This window comes from Plectrocnemia conspersa, unplaced genomic scaffold (assembly GCF_051122295.1).
Source record: "Plectrocnemia conspersa isolate PC_06_02 unplaced genomic scaffold, ASM5112229v1 ptg000010l, whole genome shotgun sequence".
Lineage (NCBI taxonomy): Eukaryota > Metazoa > Arthropoda > Insecta > Trichoptera > Polycentropodidae > Plectrocnemia > Plectrocnemia conspersa.
Genome location: NW_028277174.1, coordinates 1,226,530 through 1,252,165, shown reverse-complemented (window position 1 = coordinate 1,252,165; position 25,636 = coordinate 1,226,530). Strand labels below are relative to the sequence as shown.

Below are 25,636 nucleotides of genomic sequence, written 5' to 3'. Positions count from 1 at the left end.
TTACACGTAAATGACTCAGCTCAAACATGTACTAGTATGGATAATAATATTATTTTGTATAAATTATAACAGCTCTTCATAGCTAATGGATTTAGAAACAAATCCAATACAAAATATGCAGATTTTGATTTAATTAATGAAATACAACAAAACTTAACGATAAAAATAGAACTTCAGCATTATTTATAGACTAGAAAAAAGCTTTTGACACAGTAGACAAAAACATATTTTAGAAATCAAAACATATTGGAATAGTAAGACCAACAGTCAATTTATTAATATTAAAGCTTCTTATTTTTATTATTTGTTATTTTAATACATATTCTAAGTGTACTTATGATATTTTTTTAATGTATATATTTTATATTTATTATTTTAATATATTACATTTTAACCGCAGAATGAGTTATTTCTTACTTTTGCGGAGTTATGTAAAAATAAATGTTGATAAACCTTTCTGTTCATTTTTTTCTAATAAACAGCTTTTTTCTATTAATAAAATGGTCTTGTAAGACATTTAATAGTAGAATTTAATTAGTGTGAATATTGCTATTTTCTTAAGTTAATCTAATTCTCGACTGAATTTAAAAGTCCACTGATTCATTCCAGTTTTGTCCTGTGACCAGCAGGCTACGTTTATAGAATGCGGATTTAATAACTTATGTTAGCGAGCCGAGTCCGGCCCACGGGCCGTCGGTTGCTCGTGTGTTATTAACACATTACGGTCTATTTAATTATTTTTTGACCAAAATGTGACATTTTTCACGCAACTAAAATAATTATAAATGTATATATTGGCATCGTTTTTTATATGTACAAGCTAAAGTTGCGTTATTTTGAACTATTTTAAACGCGTGAGCGTACTGACTGCGAGATTTCGCTATCACGCGTAAACGTGTGTTCGGACCGTATGTGTTTTTGTATAAAAAATATTAGAAACACACTCCTAGACTAATATTTAAAACTAGTCACTGTATTATACTTACATGGATGAAGTTTCTGAGCAGCTATGAATTTTTCTAATTTTCTCCTGAATAAAATCTCGGCGCCGTACTTTCCTCCGGTGCCGTTGTCCACGAGTAGAAAATAAGCGTGTCGATTGTTGAGGACGGCGTATTTCGATCTAGACAATTAGGAATAGTAGTTGATCATGAGATTGTACAAAGTAATTTGAATGAGAATGCTTTAGCATGACAAGCATTGATTAGAGCGCATGCATGTAAATACGAGAATTAATTCCAGAACATACGTCTGTCATGTGCGTCGGAATGTAATTTGATTAATTAAATTCTGTAGACAATAATATCTCGATGTCGATCCGTTCGAAGCAAACTAAGTGGGGTTTAAATTTACGTTAAGATTATTACGTGTTTAGTATATAAATTTTAACTGTCAAATGCATAAATCAGATAATTTTTTATTTAAAAATAAAAATCAAAAACATTTTAGCCGCGCATAGAAAATATTATCGATAGTACTATATATTTTTACGTTTAATCTACTTTTTTTTTAAATATTATTTTCAAAAGTAACTCGATCGCGGCGAGCTTATATCTCTAGCAAAAGCGAGTGTAAGAGGCGAAATACATAATTGAAGTAGTGCATTAGTAGTCTCGGTAGTAACCCGCAAAAGGGTCACTTAACCCGAAAAGGGCATGAAAAATGTATAGTAGTGAATGTAAACCTCGGCAAAGCGATAGAGTGGTACGGCACGTCTCTGTTGTGCCCCAAGAGTTCGTGGTTGTTCTCCACGATGCCCCAAGGAGCTATGCCGATGCTGATGACCCTGCCCGCCCTCTGAGACCTTTCCAGCAGCAGAGCGTCCCCAACCTGTCTCGTCACCCCTGGAATCGAATAAAAAAAAATCTTGTTCAATTATCACGTAACAAAAGTCTCCCTTTGTTCCCGACGTCAAAAATTCATAACGCAATCCAAAAACGAACGAAAAGTCGGCGGCGGCTTCGATTTTATGTATCTCGTGAATTATGCATGCGAAACGAAACATCAAAGGTTCCAAACGCTCGTTAATTAGCACGAACAAACTCGAACGGAATTAAGAAACAAGTTTACTTTATGTAAATCGAGAAATGCTTTCAATTACGACTGTATTTTTAGAGAATACGTTATTTATTACAATTGTAGTAAAAAATATATTACAATATAAGTAAAAAGCGAGCGTATTGTGCGAAAAAATGAGCGTGTGGCTTCTAAATACGTTCGATATCAGTTTTAATAGAATCAACGGTGTAACTCAAATATCACAGTTGTTTTTATTATTTATGAAATTAGTTAAAACTTGATAATGTATGTACTATATTTAAAGTTTATAATAACAATAATTTAGTCATATTTTTTTTATAAAAAACTTATTTATATATATTGTATTAATATAAAAAATGCAAATGAAATGTTACTACCTTAAATAACTATTTAATATATTTAAAGAATATTAATTTTGAGACATTTCAAATTTAGATTATTGCTGAAAAATATAAGATATCATTTAGTATTTCTGTGACTTTATACAAATAACCAATATAAAATTAGTTGTTCTGGTTTTTAATTTATAAAATAAATATGGCATAATTGTTATTTTCATGATTATTAAAGTATTTAATTAAATATATTCAGTTAATAATTATTAAAAGTACATAATTTAAATGTAGTTAAATCTGAAAAATAATTTTTAGAATTAATTAATTTATTATAATACATTTTCATATAATAACTAATTTATTATAAAATTATATTAATAAATTAGAAATCAAAGCAACCATATTTTTTATTATTATATATATTTTAGCAAAATATATTATTATTATTAATAAGGATAAATAAAATATTTAAGACTTTATTGATCTTTGTGTGAATATATTTATTTGCTATTATTATTAATTTTCATCAAAGTTTTTTTTATATATTTTGACATTTTACGTACGCCTTTGGGAAGTACATAGCTCGTGGTATTACATAACTTCATTTTTAAACCAGGTTATTTTTATTGCTATCTTTCAAAATTTTTTTAATTTGTACACAACTACAATAGTCAAATTCCACGAAAATATTGATAAACCATGTATTAAAAACTTGGGTTTGGTCACCAAAATACTTAGTGGTAGGCAAAATGTTTTGTAACAGCAACCTGAATTAAATATCGCCCTAGTTTTGAAGCTGAGATGGCTAAGCTAATGAAAAAAAGCAAGCTATTTATGTAAATATAGTATCATGAGAAACCTTAGAACTTATTTATAGCCCGAATTACATTATTACTTCTGACCATAATTAAGATACTTGTAAGATATATCTTAAAAGGCAACAAATCTCGTACATATTAATCGCTTCATGGTACTTCTTCGCAGAATATCAAAATATCGCTTCGACTGAATCAATATTCCTTGAATATTAAAACTTTTTTGTTTCTTTGATGAGACCTTTTGGTGCATCTTGAAAATTTAATAAAACCTACAAGTTCTCTTCTATCAAATCCACCTGTTCGTTCGCAAGCGAAAGCTTAATGAAACAGCATTTAAATCCGACATAAGAAGGATACGAATAAATGTGAATTTCATTGCTTTCGTTTACGTGCAGCACTCGGAGCTTTTATTAAATTTGTTTGCAATTAAGAATATTGATCCTAAGCGAAAGCAGCATTTCTTACATTGTGTTATGGAGACATAGTGCGTCGCCTGTCACAACTTTTGGGGGTCTCGTCAACTTGACTAAAGCGTACCATCAATCATATTGAGACCTTCTATTTATTTCTGTGTAAAAGGGATAATCTGACGTGAACTTTTATCTTTACGACTCATTCAATATATATTTAAGTCCATATTATATTATTTGGCACGATAAATCACGAAATAACAAAAAGAGGAAATTATTTACAAATGTTTTCATTTATTTGATTAGTAATAATTCTAAATGTAGCATATACAACTTATTTTTTTGTTTATTAAAAAACCACACACATACTTATAATTTATTGAAAAGAAAATCAATTGTTACGTCTAATTATTAATTTAAGTGATTTTAATGCTTTGCATATACCTTTATTATTGTTATATTTTTCATGTTAAATTAGTTAATATTCCTGCCAAACAAATTCGTGACATAACCGTCATTTCCATTTCGATCGTTCGACTTGGTCCAGCCGGGCCATCGCTTTGAGTCGCCAGGAGCTAGCTACAGCTTTGAGATAAATTGAGCTCCGAGTTGAATATTGTTCAAAATAATCAGGAATCTATATAAAATAAGAAACTCACCCGTGTTCGTGCCACCAGTGAAGATCCATGCTCCGGTAGTCTTAGCAGCTTTGAGTAATCCCTTACGAAGGACTTTCTTGAGCTTCGGCTGAAGCTCAAAGTTGGCCTTTCCACCCTGGACGGTGATGAGCAGCTTTGGCAGTTCTAGTCCCCATTCGCGAGTCAAGAGTTGGACGATGAGCTCAGGTCTAGTGTCGTAAGCGAGGCGAACATACTGCGAAAGAAATCGATACCGTTAACAGATTATATTTTAGTAGGTCCTTAGAGAGACCACCTTTAGTGACATCTTTATTATATTAATCAAGTTGAGGGACACGTTCGAAAACTTATAGTCCAAAGTTCGTACATGTGGTAAAGTGTCAATTTATGATTCAATCTATGTATGGATTAAAAGCTTATTAATCGAAGAGATACTAGATGTTAGAAACTGCACATAAATTTGATTCGAAACGTGAGTTAGCAACCTAACTACTTACTGACATGTGGTACATTGTGCCGCCTGCGAACTTTAGGTGACATTTCCCAAACTAATTCAAACAATTACAGAGTATGTAATTGTTTGAATCAACAATACCAGATTCAAAGTTTCTATTTAATATTGTCAATTATCATTATCGATATCAATTTCAATAGTATATATTTTGATAAGTTTAAATTTTGCTATAATGCAGATTTTTTAATCAGTATAGTCAAAAACTAATACTAAAAAGACATGGGTTCGAATCTCATATGAACCTTTATGTTTTTAAATTTTTAATACCGTAGCATAAAAACCCAGCTTTTATGAATTTCAAGACACAAACTTAAAATATTGCTGTACGTATCCTTTATAATTATCGGACGGTCGCTTAAACAAAAGACCATATTAAACTAGCTTTCACTAAAGGGATAGACTTTTAGATGTTATTATGATTGGCTTTTAATTGCTGTTGATTCCTATTTGTCCAAGCTTCTTCAAAGGATTGTATGAAAAAACGAGGCAATTTATCGTATCATCAATCACTGACAAGCATTCAATAACTCTAATAATTACTGGGAACCAATGACGGACATATTCACGGTGTACACTTACAGACACGAATCAATATCACCAGTTGATAATCATCGAGGACTACAGTAAACAATTTTTCTGTATAGTTCACATTTTTGGTGAATCATATATTGTAATTTATATATTAAACTGTTATTAGATTTTTTAACTTACTAATGTCATAGATTACATATACATCAAATAACTCTTTTACTGCAGTGTTACTTACAATATTTTTGAAATATTTATATTACAATTTATATAATATTAAAATTAATAAACTCATCTGCGTTATACGTATGTAGTATGTTTTGCTCCAAAATATCACCAGCGTGATATAATTTCGGTCGTAATGCAATAAACACGTACAGGGGGATACCACAGTGCTTGAAGGGACAATTAGACTGGGTCAGAAAACGTAATTAGTCGTATAACCGAGGGTAAAATCACATCATAAGGAAACTCAATAATATAAAATAACAACGCCGCAACCATTTATTTTAATAAAAAATATATGTTATAGAACGCGTTCACACGAGAATATAAACGTACGAGTGTTTGACAGTGTGAAAACGTAAACTTAAATGCACGCGCTATCAATATATGAACATATATAGGGAATAATCCAATATTATTCAGAAAGTGATAGGTTAGATAATGTTTCGATAAAATATTAATTTTTGATTTAGCAACAGAGCTTTTAAATTTTATAATTAAAATTCATATGCAAAAACGCAGCTGTAAATAATTAAAATATCTATTTTTTTTATTTAAAATTTTAATAATTTTATATTTAATTCAATAATTTCATTGTGTTATATCGCATCAAGTACAGCTTATGGCGAATCGATCAAGGCGGTCTTTGGAAGCCTGAGAAAATCAGCCGCTTTCACTTTGAGTGTCAAATTTAATCCAGTTTAGCAGTCATTCTGAATCTCCAAGAATTCAATAGGATCTTGGTTAAATAAATAGTTTATTATTCTTTTTAAACGACCATGAAATGAATAAAAAAAAAAACAAAGCTAGGTATAAAGTTTTCTGCTTTACGTGTATTTTAATATTGTTTATACACTAGTATTTTTTTATAAAAAACATTATGTAAAATAGTGTTTGGTGATATGTGTATACTGATATTATTATCTGCAATACAATTTTGTAACCAGACAAACATCAAAGTATACAATTAAAATAAATATCGTTACGTTTATTTTTGTTTTCTTTATGATGATCAAATTAACGATACGCACGTTTATAACGTGACTTTTCACGTACACGTGTTTTATTAAAACCGCAAATAAAAATATATATATTTGTAATATTAAAATAAAATACAAGGTGCTTTTCCAGGGACGAACGTCTCCTCGTGAAAAATTGAGCGAGCATTAATAATTCATAAAGCCTTATTCGAAATGGCGTTTGGGGGCTCGAGAGAAAAATTCGTCGTTTAAAATTTGCGTTTGAGTGCTGCTACACAGGTGAGAGGTAATACCTGTTCTTGATGTCAGCGACACTATTTTTGATGCTTATTTAATGCATAACCTCTCACTTACGTAGTAAATTTAATAAAATTAAAAAATAATATTAGTATAATTTTACTTGTTTATGCAGTAAATCGAACGATCTGTAGAATGTAAATGTGATTTGTTAATTTTTTATTAATGTTAATTCAATACAAAGAATGAATTCATACGCTGAAGAATTTGTTGTAACAACATATTACCGCATTTTTGGTAAGAGTCGCATTATCATAGGCCAAGTATATACCATTCTTTAGCATTCTTTCTGTAATGACTGATTTAGTAGTGAAATACTTTCTTTTCAAAATTCATCATTGGATATGTCTTATGTTACTTATTTTTTCATACATTTTGAATTATATATTATGTATATATATATGTAGTACTATATCATAAATAATTATTTCAATACGTGATAGCCAATAAACAATAGATCCAGGAAAGGCGAGATAAGGGGGTCACTCATCAATGTCATTCGAATTTATAAAGCTTAGGTTCTCATAATCAGGCCATTAAAATGAAACGATGGGTCTTTTAATTTAAAATATATTTTACTACTAGTTTCTAGAAATCAAAGAAAATCAGTGAAAGTACGAATACTTTATCAATTCTTATAACACGATTTTTTTAAGAAATATAAAAATATACTATAATACGAGCGATACACGAGTAGCACTCTACGAACGTCTGGATTAAACTAATACCTCTTATACTACACAGGCGTGAGGTATACGTATTGTAAACATTCATGTTAAGCACGACAACGTGACGATTCGATGGTGTGTCACGCGTTGGAGATTACAGCGTCTCAAATGCATCTTTGTACATGATTGATACGCACGGGGTCGCACTGGTGTGAGTGCGGATTAGGCAAACGCCTAAGGCGATAATTTCGACATGAAATTTAAATTTAACGTGAAAAAATCTAGACTCGATGAATTTTATATTAAATTAAGGGCGGAATCATACATTAAAATAGTCCATTATCTTATATTTATTACCATTTAAATCTGGGTTCAGTAACATTATTTTTATATGGCTAGATTGAAAATATTTAAAGCTAGGCGAAAGCAAAATTAAGTGGTTATTTATTATTTTTAATTGTAGTTTCAAGTTTAAAAATTATATGATATTTGCAGCAAAAGCAGGGACGTAATTTAAGGGCTGGGGGCATTTTCCTTACCTTAATTATCGCTAGAAAATTATTTAAATAAATATTATAAATCTCAATAAATCGAAATATTAAAATAGCTAGAAAAAGCGGAAATGACGTTTCTGAATCTGAATCAGAAATTCTTTGGTTATCCCTCAAAAAACTAATAAAAAAAATGAATCTCGAATCTATCATGCAAATTTTTATTAAATATGTCATTTTAGTGAAATCATAGCGAAATACATTTTCACCGGTAGATATATATTTTTACCAACTGTTTTTAATTGTGGAATAAAAAACGAAACGTATCTTAACCGAATGCGTGCGATTAATCTATTTATTGTAAATCTTATATTGTAACATACCAAAAATTTACTTTAATTTGGTATCATGATATTGATCCTTCAAATAAAGAAAATCTAGGAATATTTAATCTGTAGTGATAGATCGGAATTATATTTTTATAATTATTACTAATTTAAATACCATCATAATTTAAAAAAAAATATAGGTTTCGTACCAAAGTCTTTCTGGTATTAGTCACCTACTTGTATCACCCGTCTACCGTGTTGATATTTGTATAACAGTATATATGTGAAAAGGCATTCTTAGTGATATATTACTATATTTCCGATTTGCGTAAAAGACAATGTTTTGAATTATGTCCCTGAAATGCCGAGAGCTTCTTTACTATATTGTTAAGATTATGAGCTCAAAGGCATTGTGCGCTCTCTAGAATAATTTGATGCTTGAGATCGTAAAATTGCATAAATTGTTTGCTCACGTATGGATTAAGTCAAAGGCTTTATGTAAATCTAGATAATTAGATCATAAAATGGAAAAAATCCACATTATGACATGCAATGAGAATTTTGTTGTTTTTTCTTTCGTTCAGAGAATAGCCAAGAATATTATGCAAAGCGTGACATTGCTGATTTTATATTTGTTTCATTACATTTATTCATTTAAATAGATTTAAATCTGGCGAAAATTATTTCGCGTCAAAGCGTCTTAATCTTTTGCGCTCAAAATCTCAAGTTAAACACTCGTAATTTTGCGCATCACGATCGTAGTACAGCGCTCGTATATAATATAATTTTATACATCTTTAAGCTTACTTAAAACTTAAGCTCACATTTGAGAAAGTACTTCAAGAATGGCTTAATTAAGGCTTATGCACTAAGATCTGCGCATTACACTTTAATGATGCAGTAAATGTATACTTTTTATTGTAAAAAAATATTTATTAAAAATAATACAATTGCAAAGAGGTTTTAAACGAATTTTATTTTATATACACATAGATTACTTGTTTTTAAAAGTATATGAAATAAAAGGTTTGAATTCTTTCATCGTATTAGTCGGAGTCTGGTAATTCCCCGCTCTATGTGGATTTCATTTAAAAGTGTCGATTCTTAGTGGACTTGTGATTCGTATATTTTGAACTATATACAATGGAAAAGTCCTTTAATAACCAATTATGGTTCAAAAAATATTAGTATGAGTATATTGTGTTCAATGTGAATTTTATATACCTATGTATGTACATATATTGTATAATACGAACACGGGGTTTGAAAAGTCCTCCAATACTGATTTTATGTGATTGATACCCCGATCGTGTTAGCCTCGAATGTCATGTAATGGTCGATTCGAGAAGAGAACAACACACAATGACTATGCACAAGGTTGATAATAATAATTGTACGTATACCTACCGCCCTGTAGGATATATCATTCGATCCACATTTTCTACCCTTTTCTAAAAAGAGAAAATGCGATTTACTATCCGGTGATTGATTTATTCCTGTCAGAATTTTTGACATAAATGCGATATTAATATTATTTTCATATCCAAAAAAGTACGGCGAATAAATAGAGTGATTCTAGAATTAAAGAGGGAAAGAGCGAGAGAGAGAAAGTTCAATTAGAAAGGAGACGATATTTGCACACAAAGTTCAGTAACGAACGCTCAATTAATTGAGTGACATCTTGCAATAGGGAGCAATAGAATTAAGCACACATTTCAACTTGTGTATTATATGAATGTGTGTGTTCTTCATGTGAAGGTTTCGCGGGATGTACACATAATTGGGCGCAAGATAATAATAACAATACCAGTGTTTTGATGATTAACAATACTGTGCATTAATTCAGAAATAGTAATAATAATAATTAAAATGGTTGTGTGGATTGAAATACAAAAATATTTAAATTATTAAAAGCATAAAATATGATTTGTTTTGCTTAGACTTTTAGTGATGAAATAAAGTTAGGTGTAGTAAAGATAGCAAATTATGTATAAAGACATAAAAGGTAAATCAATAAATTGTAAAATAATAATATTTATTGATTTATTTAAATTAAATTAGAAGTATTGTGACCCAATAGGTAACCCTAATGCATCATAATGGTCAAAAGCAATACATAGTATTATTTCAATGAACAAAAAATATATTATTTGTAAAATATATAATACTAACGTAAAAATTATATATATATATATATATATATATATATATATATATATATATATATATATATATATATATATATATATATATATATATATATATATATATATATATATATATGCGATCGTGATTCTCAAAGCCGTTACGAAACCCAAAACTAAAATTCCATGAGAATAGTTTCATTGTTGACAGCATCCTTTCGTAGTTTGAAAAACGGCTTTAAAATTCATTTCGAGTACAGGTGAATTGGGATTCCCTCGACCTGCAGGAGGATTTTAATACTTTATGAAAGTGGGCTTGCGATAACCGATTGCCTTTCAGTGTCATGAAATGTCATACAGTTCCTGTTAAGATGATTTGTGTCTATCCTCCTTTTATAATATGTTTTATGCCTTTGACCATCGTAATGAATTTTACTTACTATATCACCATAGTCCTAATTTTATTAAATAAAAAAATATCCGAGTACATTTTCATGGGTAGATATATATTTCTACTAGCTAGAATATAATTTAATTGATAGACTGCTCTAAAATGTCTATTAAATTCAACTTGACAGTTGCATGTCCATCTGCTGCTCATAGCTAAGCCTAACCTTAACGAATTAACCTGTTGAACGTTGATCAACCATAGTTATATTAAGGAATTTAAAAAAATACAGTTAGGTTAGGTATGTTTCGCAACTGTTACAACAAATGTGTATTTTTTAGTGAAGGTATTATTTCGAAGGTATAGTTGGACTCTATACATTTAAAAATATATGACTAATGGTACTTAGTTCCGATATTTCCTTTTTTTTTTAAATAATATGACAGATTTGACTAGCTAATAATTATAAGGGACATTTTTATAAAATATTTTTTATGAAATTCTGACTAAAGCTAGGTTTTGTCTACACATGTTAAATTGAAAGAAATACGAAATAATACACTTTATTTTGTAAAATATTTTTGACAAAACCTCGTGTTATTAAAAAATCTCAATTCAAAAATGAAATATTATAAACATAAAAACAATGTTTTTCTTACTTACAAAATGACACGCTGCTCAAAAAATTTACCACCAGAAAATGCTTTCGTTTTGGACTAAAGAAACCATAACTCAAATAAAATTCAGTAAACATAGAGTAATTTTCTTCTTTACACTGTGTTTATTAATAAATAAAAACGTTAAATGAAAATTTGCGAGTAGATTTTTCAAAAAAATAAACATTGCAAATAAATTTAACGCTTAAATATTCACATATTTTATAAGCTATTCCGTGTTTTTGAAGGTAAAAATCAATTTACGTCGATTTAGTCAATTTTGTGCGACGTAAAAAAATGCTGTGGAAAAAAATTACAACCAGATTATGGTTAAATATATTTCTTAAGAAACGTTGTTAGCTCAAAAACTTATAGAATAATCCCATATATATATATAAAAACAATATTTTATTCTTAAAATATTGTTAAAAAATATAAATGATTTATGTATGTAACTGTGCAAGCAAATTTAATAAAAAAAAATTAACAACGCAATTAAATTTAAACTTGGATGTTAACTGTATAGACATATAATATAGTATATTCTTATAGTGTTTTAAGGTAATGAGCCAACTCAGTAAATTTTGTGTAATATAAAAAAGTGCTTCACAAGAAAAATTACTACCAGATTATGTTGAAATGTATTTTTTACGAAACATTGTTGACTTAAAAAATCTTAAATCAGAGGTAATTTATTTAATCTCAAAGCTGTGTTTATTATTAAATAAAAATGTTTTATGAAACCTTGCGACGCCAATTCAATATAAAAATTGAGCAACGTGAATAAAATATTTTAGGTATACACGCTTTAATATCCACATATTCCATAGACTATTCTGTGATTTTTAAAAGTAAAAACCATCTGACGCGTTCTAAATTCAGCAATTAAATAAATTTTGTGCAATAAAAAAACTGTTATGCTCCAAGATATTTAACGAATCGTCGTTGACTTAAAAACTTAACTCATAGAAAATTGCATAAATATTAAAAAAATCTATTTAAACTTTTAGTTTTATAAATTTAAAATTAAAGGAATAAAAAAGCTTTATTAAGTAAGAAAGCCTGATAATTTTAAATCTACAACAATAAAAATTGCACCACCCAAAATAACTTAACTTAATACCGCGTTTGAATCCATTTATCTGCGGAGCAAAGCAGTTTATTGCTATGCATTCATGTATATATCGTGGTTATTATTAGTAAAAGGTTAAAAATAGCTTCTCATGAAAAATACCACCAGATTATGCTCAATGATATTTTTGCCGAAACGTCGTGGACTTAAAAAATAACTAAAATGATTAATCTGGCAATATTAAAACTTCCAATTCAATAATAATCATACACTAGCACTTCCATTTAGTATAAGTCAATGATTATACTTAAAAGATGGTTTGGGTTTGAATTCCATTTATTCATAGCGGTTTTTTCAATAGCTTTGCCAGTAGGGCATTTTTTATTTTCAAAACCATGTGAACCATAGTATTTTTTTAACAGATGTTTTGTACATTCTTTGTAACTGATATGCTAAAAATCAGGAATAAATCCTAAATAAATACATAAGTATGTAGCAAAAATAAATAAATAATTCTGTGATAAATTACAATATTCCATGTTTAAATAGATTTCGGGCTCATAATAAGCATTGAGATTTTTTTAAAATGCTCAGTATTTTTTTACAGAACCGATATTGTTTTAAGGTGAAATAAATCACTGCAATACAATAATGATTATTTTTATAAAAAAATATGAGCATTTCTAACCTCAAAAAAAGCATATATAAAAAATGGATAAAAACGATAAATCTGGAAGTCAGTTTCCAAGTATAAAATTAATATTATCCTACTAATGAATAGTAACGATCTTTTAAAAACAAATATTTATTTAGAAAACCCTTGCTAAACTACATGGAGCTACATTTATTGTCGTATTCGTACCACAATTAGACATCGTTAATGGAATTGCGCAAATGTATCAATTTAGAAGTTCTGAGAATTCAATTCCAGTAATTCATTGTAGCAATTCAAATCGTTTCCAGAACGTTAGCGTTTACATCTTAGTCTATCGATAAATCGTTTTAGGTTACTTCCAGACGTTTAGCCATTATAAATCACAGTATTATCTACAATTTATTCAATGGATACAAATGACAGCATTTTTTCATAATCGCCATCATAATTCATGTATAATCTTGACCTTGTATGCAAGTAACGAGTTTTCCAAAAGAACCTCGATTTCAAGTTAAACTACATAAATATCCATAAAATGTGCACGATATTTATTTAAGCCACTCAGTCGGAAAATAGCATGCGAAGCATATTTTCGCGATTAGATCCTTCGAGAAAATACCCTCGCTTATTAAATTTGAAGCCCTTCCAATAGCTCAATTTGAAACGCTCCTTTTAAATTTGCATGTCTCGTGTGTACATTTTTTTCATTCAATAATACACTGATAACATTAGGTTAAACGGTAAATATAATACAGCGTATGATAAATAAGAAGCGTAGGGATGAGCGATGTAGCACGGTTGAGGGGTTGGAAAAGTTTATCTATATCTCATAAGACAAAAGAGATATGTTTTCAATAAGGATAATGGACATGCTGTACGGAGGCTCTACATATCGACAACATAAATCCGAGGTATACGTTCAGATTATTAATTTTCCGAATACATATATTATGTATTAAGAAGTTTTGGATCAAAACACATTAGATATCAAAGTGCTATTTTATACCGGTAATTTTAACAATAGTCTCTTTTATATATTATTATTGTGAATTTGTATTTGACATTATGAAATTTCGTCGATTGATTTTTTAATTCATGTTTGTCTCGTGTCACTTCAATAATTTATTGGCGATTTGCGTATCCATACGATACTCTAGTTTATTGCGTCTTCAAACATAGTTCCATTGTTTGGAATCCGAGTGAAGCGAAATATTCTTTGCTGTTGGATAGAATTCAAAGAAAATTTCTGAGATAGCTTTCCAATAGGGATTACAGGTATACAATTCACTGCATTCTTAGCGTAGCATCTACTCAATGAAGCAGATTTTAAAGTTGCTAAGGCGCATTGTCGCCAACCCGTCAATACTCGGTGATTTTCGGCTGAGAGCTTTATAGTGTCCTAGAGAGTCGCGATCGCGTCCCTTATTGTTCTATATTGCCAGGACGTCAGCGCTTTAAGACGCTTCTCTTGCACAAGTCATCCAGATACTCAACAAACTTGCCGAACATAGTGATGTATTCGGCGATAGCTTTAGTGTGCACCATAAATATTTTTCGAATGTATAATTATATAATAGCCATTATGACGCATTAGGAAAACTGTCATTATGGTCAGATTTGTAATAAAAAATAACAAAAATAAAATATGTAAAATAATATTTATAATTATAAAATTACTTATTTCTTAAAACTCTAATTGTGTAAAAATAATATTGAGATAGCAATATATTTTTAAATGTTAAACTAACTAATCTAAGCATTAGATATCAATAAAAATATGCAGTGTGAAATGTTTTTTAGTCCATGTATACTCTACTTTAGCAACACATTAGTTTGAATGTCTAATAGCAATTATTAAATACTAAAATAGTTGAGTGAACAGTATCCGCACGCCTGATAGCTGCGGTACCTCACGACAGTGAGATACCATTGCTGGAAAATAATTAATTTGCTATTATTATATATACAATAAATTCCTTATCATTAATCTATTTTCCTCCAAAACCTGACATATAAAATAACAGAAAGCCACTACTATAAGTCTTTGAAAATGCTGGCCTTTTGAACATATTTTCTCATTACGTTGTAATGTCAAAAGGTCTTATAACTATCCAACACGAAAAACTATAAACTAATCCATAAAAGTCCTGGATTCGAATCTTATAAAAACAATAATGTTCTTCAATTTCTATCGTGTCTGATAGATTAAAATTGGTAATTAATCCATAATTATATTTTCAATCGATCATTACAAATAAGGTTTTCCTACATTTTCTTTCTCTTATAGATGAGTATTGTGATAATTTAAGCTGTTATAGTTTATTATTCATAAATATAAATATCTTGCCTAAACAGAAATTTGGCTTCAGATGTTCTCATTTTTATACGGATCGATTACATGGAGTTGTGAGATATATTCAAAAAAGCTTTGACAAAAAAATTAGAACCATAGCAGTGTTTTAGGACACCACTTAAGCTCTATTTTCAGAAAAATATTCACAAAAAATTAAATAAAAAAACAGCATTAGAATCACATACAAAAAATATGTGTAACAAATAATATAACAAGTAGTCTGTCATCTCGGTAATTTGATTGAAAAAAAACCAGAATGTTCTATTTGACACTCCACGTTAATCACATCGATTTTATAACGCCACTCGAATTAATTAATTTCTTTCTCAATACAGTTAAGGTTAAAAATAAAGCTATTAGTTAATGGATAATTAAGACATACGGAGTTGTACATTCGGTGGAAACAAAGAGAAAAAAATTCAATCTTCGCTAATGTCCAGTCGTCAATCTTTGTTTTTGCTTGTATGACGTTCGAGGCAGAAGCAAATTTGTGTTTATTATGGAGCAAATCCGTTTTTAGAAATGGAAAGATTTGGCACATTTGCAATGCTAATTCGCAAGTCGAGCCGGAAGGCGAAAATAATTTATTTAGATTGTAGTAACTAGCGCACGTATTATGTACATACATAGAAATGTGTGGCAGCGTTCTCCAGGTGAACCGAAACAATGATGACAAAATGTCTAGATCTAGAAATTTCGAATATTTCGCATAGTACGAAAGACGAGCGAAGCGTATAATCAATGGTATTTACCACATTTTCAAGTAGAAAAATCCTATACACTATTTGGAGCAACTCGCTCAAAGTGAAATATGTATGTGAAAGGGGAAAAGAATTTAAGGTCTTATAAATATGCAATTCTTAAAAAGAGTGGTCTAAAAATAAATGCTTTTTTTAAATATATATAAATATGAGTACGATAATATTATATATTCAGAGCAAATAAAAATCTTTGTAGTTTACAAAAAACTCTTATAAAGTATATTTTGATATCCAGATTTAGAAGCTGTAAATGAGTTATTTTATGTAATTTAATAAATATGGACGTGAGATTTAAATAAAATCACGAATCAGAAAGTGCAATAAATTAGGCAATAAAATAATATAAAAATAAATAAGTGCAAGTGCTAGATTATTAACTTTTAGTGTTAAAGAGCCAAGTGATGAAACGATAACCAGCATCTATTATATTATATTATTAGATATATTTTATGTAAATAGTACAAGCATTATTATCATTATAATTCGAGTTCTATCCTTAGAAAGCTTTAGTTCAAAGGAATAGATTGAATATCTTTATATACATGTGTATATCTTGTAATACAATATATTGATAGCGAGCCCGAGAAACATCTTTAGAAAACCCGAACCAATATACTTTACATAACCTTCTTCCCTTAGACACGCGAACATTGACCGCAAATGAAAATTCAAAGCTAGCAAATAATAACATTATTTTTCAGACGATTTAATTAAATAGAAAAATAAATAATAAGTTTAACGGCGTAAACTTTGCACTCACTGTTTCAGTTGAAGTTTAACCGAGCGAAAACGCATTTATGCCGCGGCATAATATTCTATAAATTTCAAACTGCGATACGATCGATCGATCGGCATGAAATTTGCAGCTCAAAGTTTAACTGAATATACGCTTTCGCCCGAGAAGTATAAATCATGACGAAATTATGCGCGAAAGTTCAAATTGGAGTTGCGTGAGCTTTTAGTTAAAAATATGGGAAAATAACCGGAAAGGGAGATTCAGGCACTTAACGACACAATAGAAAATTGAATAACCAAGATAGCGCATAACAGCTTTATAAATTATTATCAAAAGATATTTTTTTATTGCTTGCAACTTAATATATATCATAATCATAATATTAAATATCGATATTTCATATTTGGTTCTCTAAATAGGCTTCGGTTTCGGCGATGATCTCCTCGTTCAACGTGAATCTTTTTCTGGCGAGCCATTTCTTCATGTTTAGAAACAGTAGAAAGTCGCTGGAGGGCAAATCTGGTAAATACGGCAACAATTTGAAGCATAATTCATGCATTTTCACTTTCAAAACTGCACAAGTATTAACCCGTGCATTGCCTTGAAGGAAGAGCAGTTTCTTCTTTGATAAATGTGAGGGTATTTTCATGATTTTTTCACTCAACCGGTCCAATAACAACGCAGAATACACTCCATTTATTGTTCTTTATTTTTCCAAGTAGTCAATTTAGATGTTTTTGCGCGCATCTCAAAATACCGTGCTCATCAACTTGCCGGCGAAATTTACTATCTTCGCCTTCTTCGGAGCCGAATCGTTTCCAGAAACCTACTGTATAGACTGTTCCTTTATCACTGAAAAGTAGTGATGGATACATGTTACATGACTCGTTAGGGTTGCCACGGAGAAGCGACAAACTAGCCATTCAATCGACCACACGATTGTGTTTATTCTACACTGTAAGGAAACGCAGCTTATATATTTTTCATACTCAATTTCATACAAAATTGCAACCACTGAGCCATGTGACCTCAACAAGTTTGGGCATAAGACCATATCGTGAGTTTTGTCGATCATTTCTGGCATAGTCACCACAAGTGGATGTTCCAAATGATGTTCATTACTTGTGAATGTACGACAACGTTTAAACTCATTCACTCAATTGTAACCATTTTTAAGCGCTGGTGAAGTGCCATAAACTTCGATTTTTTTCGGTGTTTTCTCTTTCAAATGAAAGTGTTTAATCCATACACGAAAGTCGTTTTTTCCATTGTTTGCTTCAATCGATTGTAAAAATAAAGGACGCGATAAAACGGCTGACGGCAACAGTCGCCACAAAAAAGTTGTTTGTTTTGCGCATTGATCAATGAATATTAATCGAATATCCAAGCTAGCGTATATTTGATTTATTATTTCTTATCATCGGATATTATTAACTGTTTGGAATTTAATTTACATCATAATCATAATGCTGAAATATCGGTATTTCATATTTTATAAACGAAAATTATTAATGAATATACAAAAAGTAAACAGTTGTACAATTATATTTTAAAGATTAGGATTTAAGCGTCTACTATAAAGTACATTTTTTTGTAATAAGCATTTGAAGCCATATATTTAAAAATAAAGGAAATTATATAGTCATATCTGCTTTGGATGACTCAAGATCCACTCTCCAGGTGCATACCTTAGACAGAATTTCTTTAAATTTGTTCCGAGAAACATCGCTATATTTTTTGGGACGGCAAACAGTTGCCACTTAAGAATTGTTTGTATATATTATATATATAGCACATTTCATTGCGCATTAATCGATATCAATCAGTATACATAAATGTCAAGAGTGCCAAAACAAAACAATTAATCTCTCTGGATGTTTCACTCCTACTCTTTGCTGGGAGTAGATTCTATTCATAATAAGCACAAAGTATTTTAATGTACTTTTTGTGTACTTTATATTTTTTTATTTGTGTATCATTATAGCAAATTACGTTTAAATATATATATTTTTATTTAACAATTTTATTATCGGTGTTCTGGTATTGAAAGCTGTAAAAATTACCGTGTAAACAGCATAAATCAGCTGAAAATTATGTAAAAAGAATTGAATGGAGTTGAAATATTTTTTCATTGCTCTCGCAGGCGAATTGAGCTTATTAATAATTAGGGCGATCAATAAAGAGCGTTTGCCGGCAATTCAATTATCATGTATAGTATTAATTTGAAACCTTATTGCGTCAATTGTACAGTAATACACTAAAATAAGTTTAACTACGCGGCCATAAGCAAAAACTTTGAAAAATGTATTAAATGATGCAGCTGTTTCTTTAGACAATAAGTTTTTGTCACCTAGCGCAATTTTATGGTCAAGATTTATATGCTATTGTCACACTCGAAACACAGGCTTTTGTGATTCTTCAAATGCATTGTTACGGATTATTCGGAGAGTAGCATATAAAAACATAAATATTTATGTCAGTCTTGTTTTTTCTCAGTTCATAGATGTACCAAGCTAATTGACAAATTGGCTGGAATAAACCCGTTTCTCATTAGTTAAAGCTGCTAGCAAAAATCGCGTACAACAAGGGGAACTACGATCGGCGATCTTATATTAGCAGATATTATTGTGTTTAGTTTTAGTAGGACGTATTATATGTACCGTTAGTAGCCAAAAGCAACTATGTCCAGAGAGAAATAGATTTATTGTTCAAAACAAAATATAATCTTAAGTTCCAATACAAAATATAATTTACGAAAAGTTGAAATTACTTTTAAATTTAAAATTTACAATCGATATATAAAATTTGTTTTTAACGTCCCACAGCGCTCTAGAGGATTTCAGATAATCAATTAAAATTTTAACTGCACAAGGTTTAATAATTCAGGAATATTACTGGGAAACGGGTCTCGAAAATTTAACGACTCAATAGAAAACTGAATAAGCAAGATAGCGCACAAAGCTTTTATTATAAGAAAGCGCTTATAGGTTTTGTCGAACATTGTAGATTCTAATTTACATATTATATCCATGTGGGTACTATGCGTGAAAAACAGATTAAATAAAACAATTTGATTTTAAACTCTAATGCGGTTGTATGAAAGGAAGAAGCGGGTTGGAAAATTACTTTTTTTCTTTGGAGGAAAAATAAATAAAAATGGGACGTGTTATCTGCTCACGTGGGTTTTGTGTGGGTATTGATTATATTTATATGGCAGCACCTGTAAAGAGCGGAGATTTATTTTAATGATTGTGGTTTTAATCTGTCCCTAACGTAGCGTAGTCGTATATTAACGAAGCGCGCGCGCGAGTGACGTCAATACTAATATAAAACGACGCAAATTTTCGGAGCAGGCAGTCGTCACTCGACTGTCGACGGAATAACATATCAGATTTACTATTTTCATTATGAGCGATTCAAATTTTCTCACATGATATGTATTATACATCTCAAAATACCAAAATACAAAGTTTTGATTTACCATTTGTGATATTTTCGATCTTTAGTGCCTTAATATATTGTCGACTTAAATCGCTATAATTGTTTGTTGACATGTCAAATATGCCGAAAAATATTATAAAAATATCTTTAAATTTTGTGTGCTGTGTGTTGTTTTCTAAAAGTAAATAACAAAGCCTTTTTAAACGGTAGGATGTTGGTCAAATAAGGGTAGAATAAATAATTAAGAGATTAACGTACACTACCACAATGTAACGCTTTCAAGGTATGTTCTTAAATGAGCGTGCAAAGAAATCATTGTGGTGTGTTTGCAGTATCCATTTTTGCATAATAAAATTCTATGCATTAATAATTGATTATTTAAATTTTATAAATAATAAATATAATAATATCACTATATACTTTTTATTATAGAATAAAATATTAGTTCATATTTTAAATCAAATAAGTGTAATTCAATTATTTTCTTGTGCAATTTTTATATTTTAAATATTAGAGTGATATATAATTTATTATAATCATGATTTAATAATTAATTCTGGTGTGGTACAATGGTTACAAATCTTTTTAGAGTGTGAAATTTTATGAAAGTAAACTCTCGCTGTAAATGTAAATATATTGAAAGGAATAGTAAGAAATTGCACATTTTTTACAAGACCCGTTGGATTCTGAAGTAAATGTATATACAATGACACAATGACAAAGTAGTAGGAGACTTTTAGCTTTTTCTTTAATTGAATAAACTATTTTAGAATCTGGGATCTAGATTCCAGCTGGGTGATAGAAAGAGAGACGCGGTGGTTTCTATAATATTTGATAGTCTGAAGTTGAGCTCTTGAAGTTCTGATGCCTTGAATTCCGAACTAGATGTAAAAATATGAGTGTTACGAGAAAGTCTATGAAGCAGCGATTTTTCGCTTTCCCGTATAATAACTGTGGTCACATCTATTGAAAATTTTGTCTTTCGCCTCTTTCAGTGGAACGGCCAATAACAAAAGAGTGGCGAGTTTTGAAATATTTTTTTGTTGTTTGATAGATTACGAACAGTCATTTTTAATGACAATTCGGAATACACGCATTGTACTTTCTCTAAGAATTTGCAACGGACACTTTTAGTCTTTATGATTCATGGCCAGTACTTTGACTTAATCTGTAAAAGGGTTTTTTTGCAGTGGTGTCCCATTTTAATGAACAAACCCCCTTTTTATAATATAAGTTTAATACACGTCTTTGTATACCGCATGCCGACTGGTCTTTTCACAGGGGCTTATGATTTAATAGCACAATATTTGGGTAAAATGTTTTTTTAACGTTTTTATACCTTCCGACTTAATCCATTCAATAGGTGATCTAAATGTTAAATAAAAGCGTGATTCAATTGATACGCCATACATAAACCATCATGGATTTTTATAATAAATAGTATATATGAAATAACCAACATCTTTCTTATTATATATTAATCATAGTTAAAATAATAATGAATAATATTACATTGTCATTCTGAATTATATGATTCTTATTTTATCATAATTTATATAAAATTTACTTATAAAATAATAAGCAAGGATATTAATAAATATTACTTTTTATTATACATTATATGAAACATATGTTTATTGTATTCATTGGACTATAAAACCATGTCGGGAACATTTAGTTCTAAATATTACACTGTCAGTAGACTATGGTGTATATGCATATTTTTTTGTAAGCCAAATTTGCCGGTCACTATGGCAGACTGGCGCAACGTTATTTGTACGTTGCGGACACTATGGCAATTAACGTATAGGATTAACTGTCAAGTCGTAATTCGATTGAAGTAAACTCAATGGCTCTCATATTTAAGACAATATTAAATTGATAAAGAGATGATAATTTTTAAGAAAAAAATGGAGCAACTTTGAGAGACACCAATAAGTGATTGGCTTGGGGCCAAATAATCAGCGCTAACTGGTTGAAACCTCATTAATTTATGGATGTATACCTATGTATACATTTAATCGAAATGTGCGATAACCTGCTAGCGACAGCTTAATCTCAAAAACATGAATGTTTTGATTTGATAACAATTAAACGAGAGTCGAAATATGGGAAGGACAAATATAAACATACAACATCGTATGTATTATAAATTCGAGTTATGTTCACAAATTGCTCGGTTAAAGCGGACTGACGTAAAAAAACTCTCGCGGGACGCGAATATGTAAAACGCAAATTGAATTAAATTGAATCTCTTAAATTACAACTCCGCAGAGACTGAGAAGCGAAGTCAAAGCAGAAATTTATGATTAAATACGCTTCGTCGTGTATGGACAGCTCGTAATCGTTTCACGTTAATAAAATATTACCATTGCCATTTATTCTGGATATATGATTTTTATACATACATATTAATTAGCAAATATTGTAACTGTAGTATAGTTTAAATTATTTTAATTTTATGTAAAGAGCCTTAGTTGTAATTCCAACAAGTAGATTAATATGATTACAAATAGGTATTTAATTTACTTTATGTTATTAATATATTAAGAGAATTACACTGAAGAAATTCAAGTTTAATTTAGTCAAAGTCACATTAAACCATAACATCTCATTGGAAACTCGATTACACGAAAACTTTCCGTAATATTCAGGCAGAGCATTATGCTTATAAAAACATTATTTTGAACGGCGAAACCGTCCATCGTTCTATCGGCGAATTTTTTTTTACATACCGTTCATAATTTATTTTTTTACTTTGTTTTTTTTAACAATGTCTCAAGGCGTTCCGGCACCATCCAGACTGAAAAAGTTTGCTGTATCGATTCGCTTTTTAGGTTATTTTTTTAGTCGAGTTACATTACTTTCGCGTTTGGAGCGCATAGTTCACGTGCTCTCGGTTTCCAGTTATGCCTTTATAAAAATTCTTCGCCACGATCCACTTTATCAAAATACCGACATCAAAAAAGCATCCGGATGGGATTATATTCTTCGCAGGTAGTGGTGTCATTATACCTTCGATCCTAGCCATGTGCACCTTAGGATAAAAATAGATTCTCCCACCTGCTACCCGACTCTGGGTCGGATCTTGTTATCTTCTGCAAACTTGCATTACTTGCGGGTTTCTCAGTTGCACTGTCGCAAAACTTATTCCAGGCGTATTGCTATTATTATATATTTTATTCTATGAAACTATAGAACCATATACTTATTTAGTATAGTAACTTAAATATAAATCGAGTGTAACTAATAGTGGACAATATAGAGTTACATTATCAAATTTAATTGATTTAGAGATAGCAAATATGCTAATCACAACATAAGTGAAGGAGAGACTAAAACTTTCAGATTATAATATTATAAGTAAAGTAATAAACAACTATAATATATTATGTAAAAATACGGCCCAGCAAAGGCTGTAAGAATTAGGTAAATTCAAGTATGTATTTATAAATATGTACAGGTATTATAATTTCTAAATGACAAAATCTACTATTTAAATATATGTTATATAACATATGTACATTATTTAATTTTCTCTCTAGTATTTTATACACAGATTTTTTAAATATCCATCACTTTGACACAAGATGGCTGGATATGTGTGGCATTGTATGTCGTTTATTGTATATCGGAAAAACCGCACTCAATGCCATTAGCCTCTTTTTTGGTCACACTAATATTTTGGTTTTAAAAATTAACGGCGGTCGGAAGAGGTTAGTGGATATCCTGACAGCGCTCGTCGCCGTCAACGAAATTTCTTGGCCTTAACCACCAATCTCACATCTCGATCAGTGGGCAATACTTTAATAAGGTCAAATAACGTAGATAATACGGTCTTATCTGGTTCGAGAAAAATTCGCTATTATTAAAAATCGGTCTTTTTTATATTTAATTATATTAATATTCAGACTGAAAAGTCTTTTGATTCATACATGTAAGTATTTATTATGTCTGATTGACTTATTCAGTTTGTACAGATTTAACCCGTTGTAACGAAAGATTAAAAAATAAAATTAAAAAATCATCAGGTATCATTAAAAATATTTAAAACTGCCCAAGAAAAAAATATAAGAATTTATTTACAATTAAATTTAGAGCTTTGTTAATGTATTAGTAGAGATGCAAAATGGTATAATAGAAAGATACTGACTTGCGCTTTGGTCGGATGAGGTCCTCCCTGGAATTCGATGGTCCCGTAGGCGTCGGTGGGAGCTGGTTTGGTGTGCTTTATCGGCTGCCATGCCTCGGCTGCTCCCAGAGGACCTCCCACTAGGGGCGGGTTACCGACCCCCTGGACTCCTACCGAGTGTTGCCCGTACAACAAGCCGCACCAGCATCTGACGATAAGCATTTAAGTCATGTAAAACATATTGTATTTTGAGCTACTACTAAAATACAATAAATATGTCTAGTTAACACATTGAATACCGTGTGCACAAAATTGTGCTTTTCGTCATTTTAACTTCATATAACAAAATCACACGTTAAACTGCGTATTTATCGTAACGTATTAATTTAGTGCTCTAAGCAAAGATGTTACTAATATTTATTAATACAAATGTTATCCAAAATTTCAGAAACTCAGGTAAAAAAATTCGTTTCAAGGCAGTGTTTACAGATTTTTTTCCTATGAATATATCCCACTTATCATATATTTGTAATAATTAAATCAGTTATCATAAAACTGTAAGTCGCATACCATAAAAATAAAAATGTATTGAAATATATTTTAACACTTTACGGGCAATATATGCGGCACCCAATCGTGCAAATTTGCCATTTTGTTTGATATTTGCACAATGTAGCAAACAGATTTCTTTCAACTAGCAACAAATATTATAAAAAAATGCACCCTTACCTTCAAAAGAGATACACCCTCGTAAAAACTAGTTATAATATTATTTATACTTATTATATATATATTAACAGTAATCAAATTTTAAATTTATTATTTACGATCGTGTGGTTTAGACTCACTGTTTTTTTTTAAATACGGAATTTTCATGCTAGGATAGGTAGTTTTATAGTGAAAATATAACTTTACTGAAAAATTAAAAACATTTATACATCGCATGTAAATAAATAATGTTAAGTATGTAAATGTAGGTATTACTTCATATTGAGAAGTTGAAATGATATAATTTTACTAGCACC

General features: G+C 29.9%; 1 protein-coding gene across 16 annotated transcripts in view; it reads right to left on the bottom strand.

Annotated features, from left to right (window-relative positions):
• Trpm (transient receptor potential cation channel, subfamily M) overlaps nucleotides 1–25,636 on the bottom strand; it is a 144,806-nt gene that overhangs the window by 29,026 nt on the left and 90,144 nt on the right. For all 16 annotated transcript variants that reach the window (XR_015811203.1, XR_015811200.1, XR_015811201.1 and 13 more), the window contains 4 exons: nucleotides 24,633–24,819; nucleotides 4,263–4,476; nucleotides 1,685–1,844; nucleotides 987–1,123 (listed from right to left, as the gene is read on the bottom strand). Coding sequence is in view for 10 of the 16 variants with exons in the window: in XM_088195949.1 (XP_088052075.1) it covers nucleotides 987–1,123; nucleotides 1,685–1,844; nucleotides 4,263–4,476; nucleotides 24,633–24,819 (698 nt within the window). In the remaining 6 variants the exon portion in view is untranslated. The remainder of the gene's footprint in view (nucleotides 1–986; nucleotides 1,124–1,684; nucleotides 1,845–4,262; nucleotides 4,477–24,632; nucleotides 24,820–25,636) is intronic.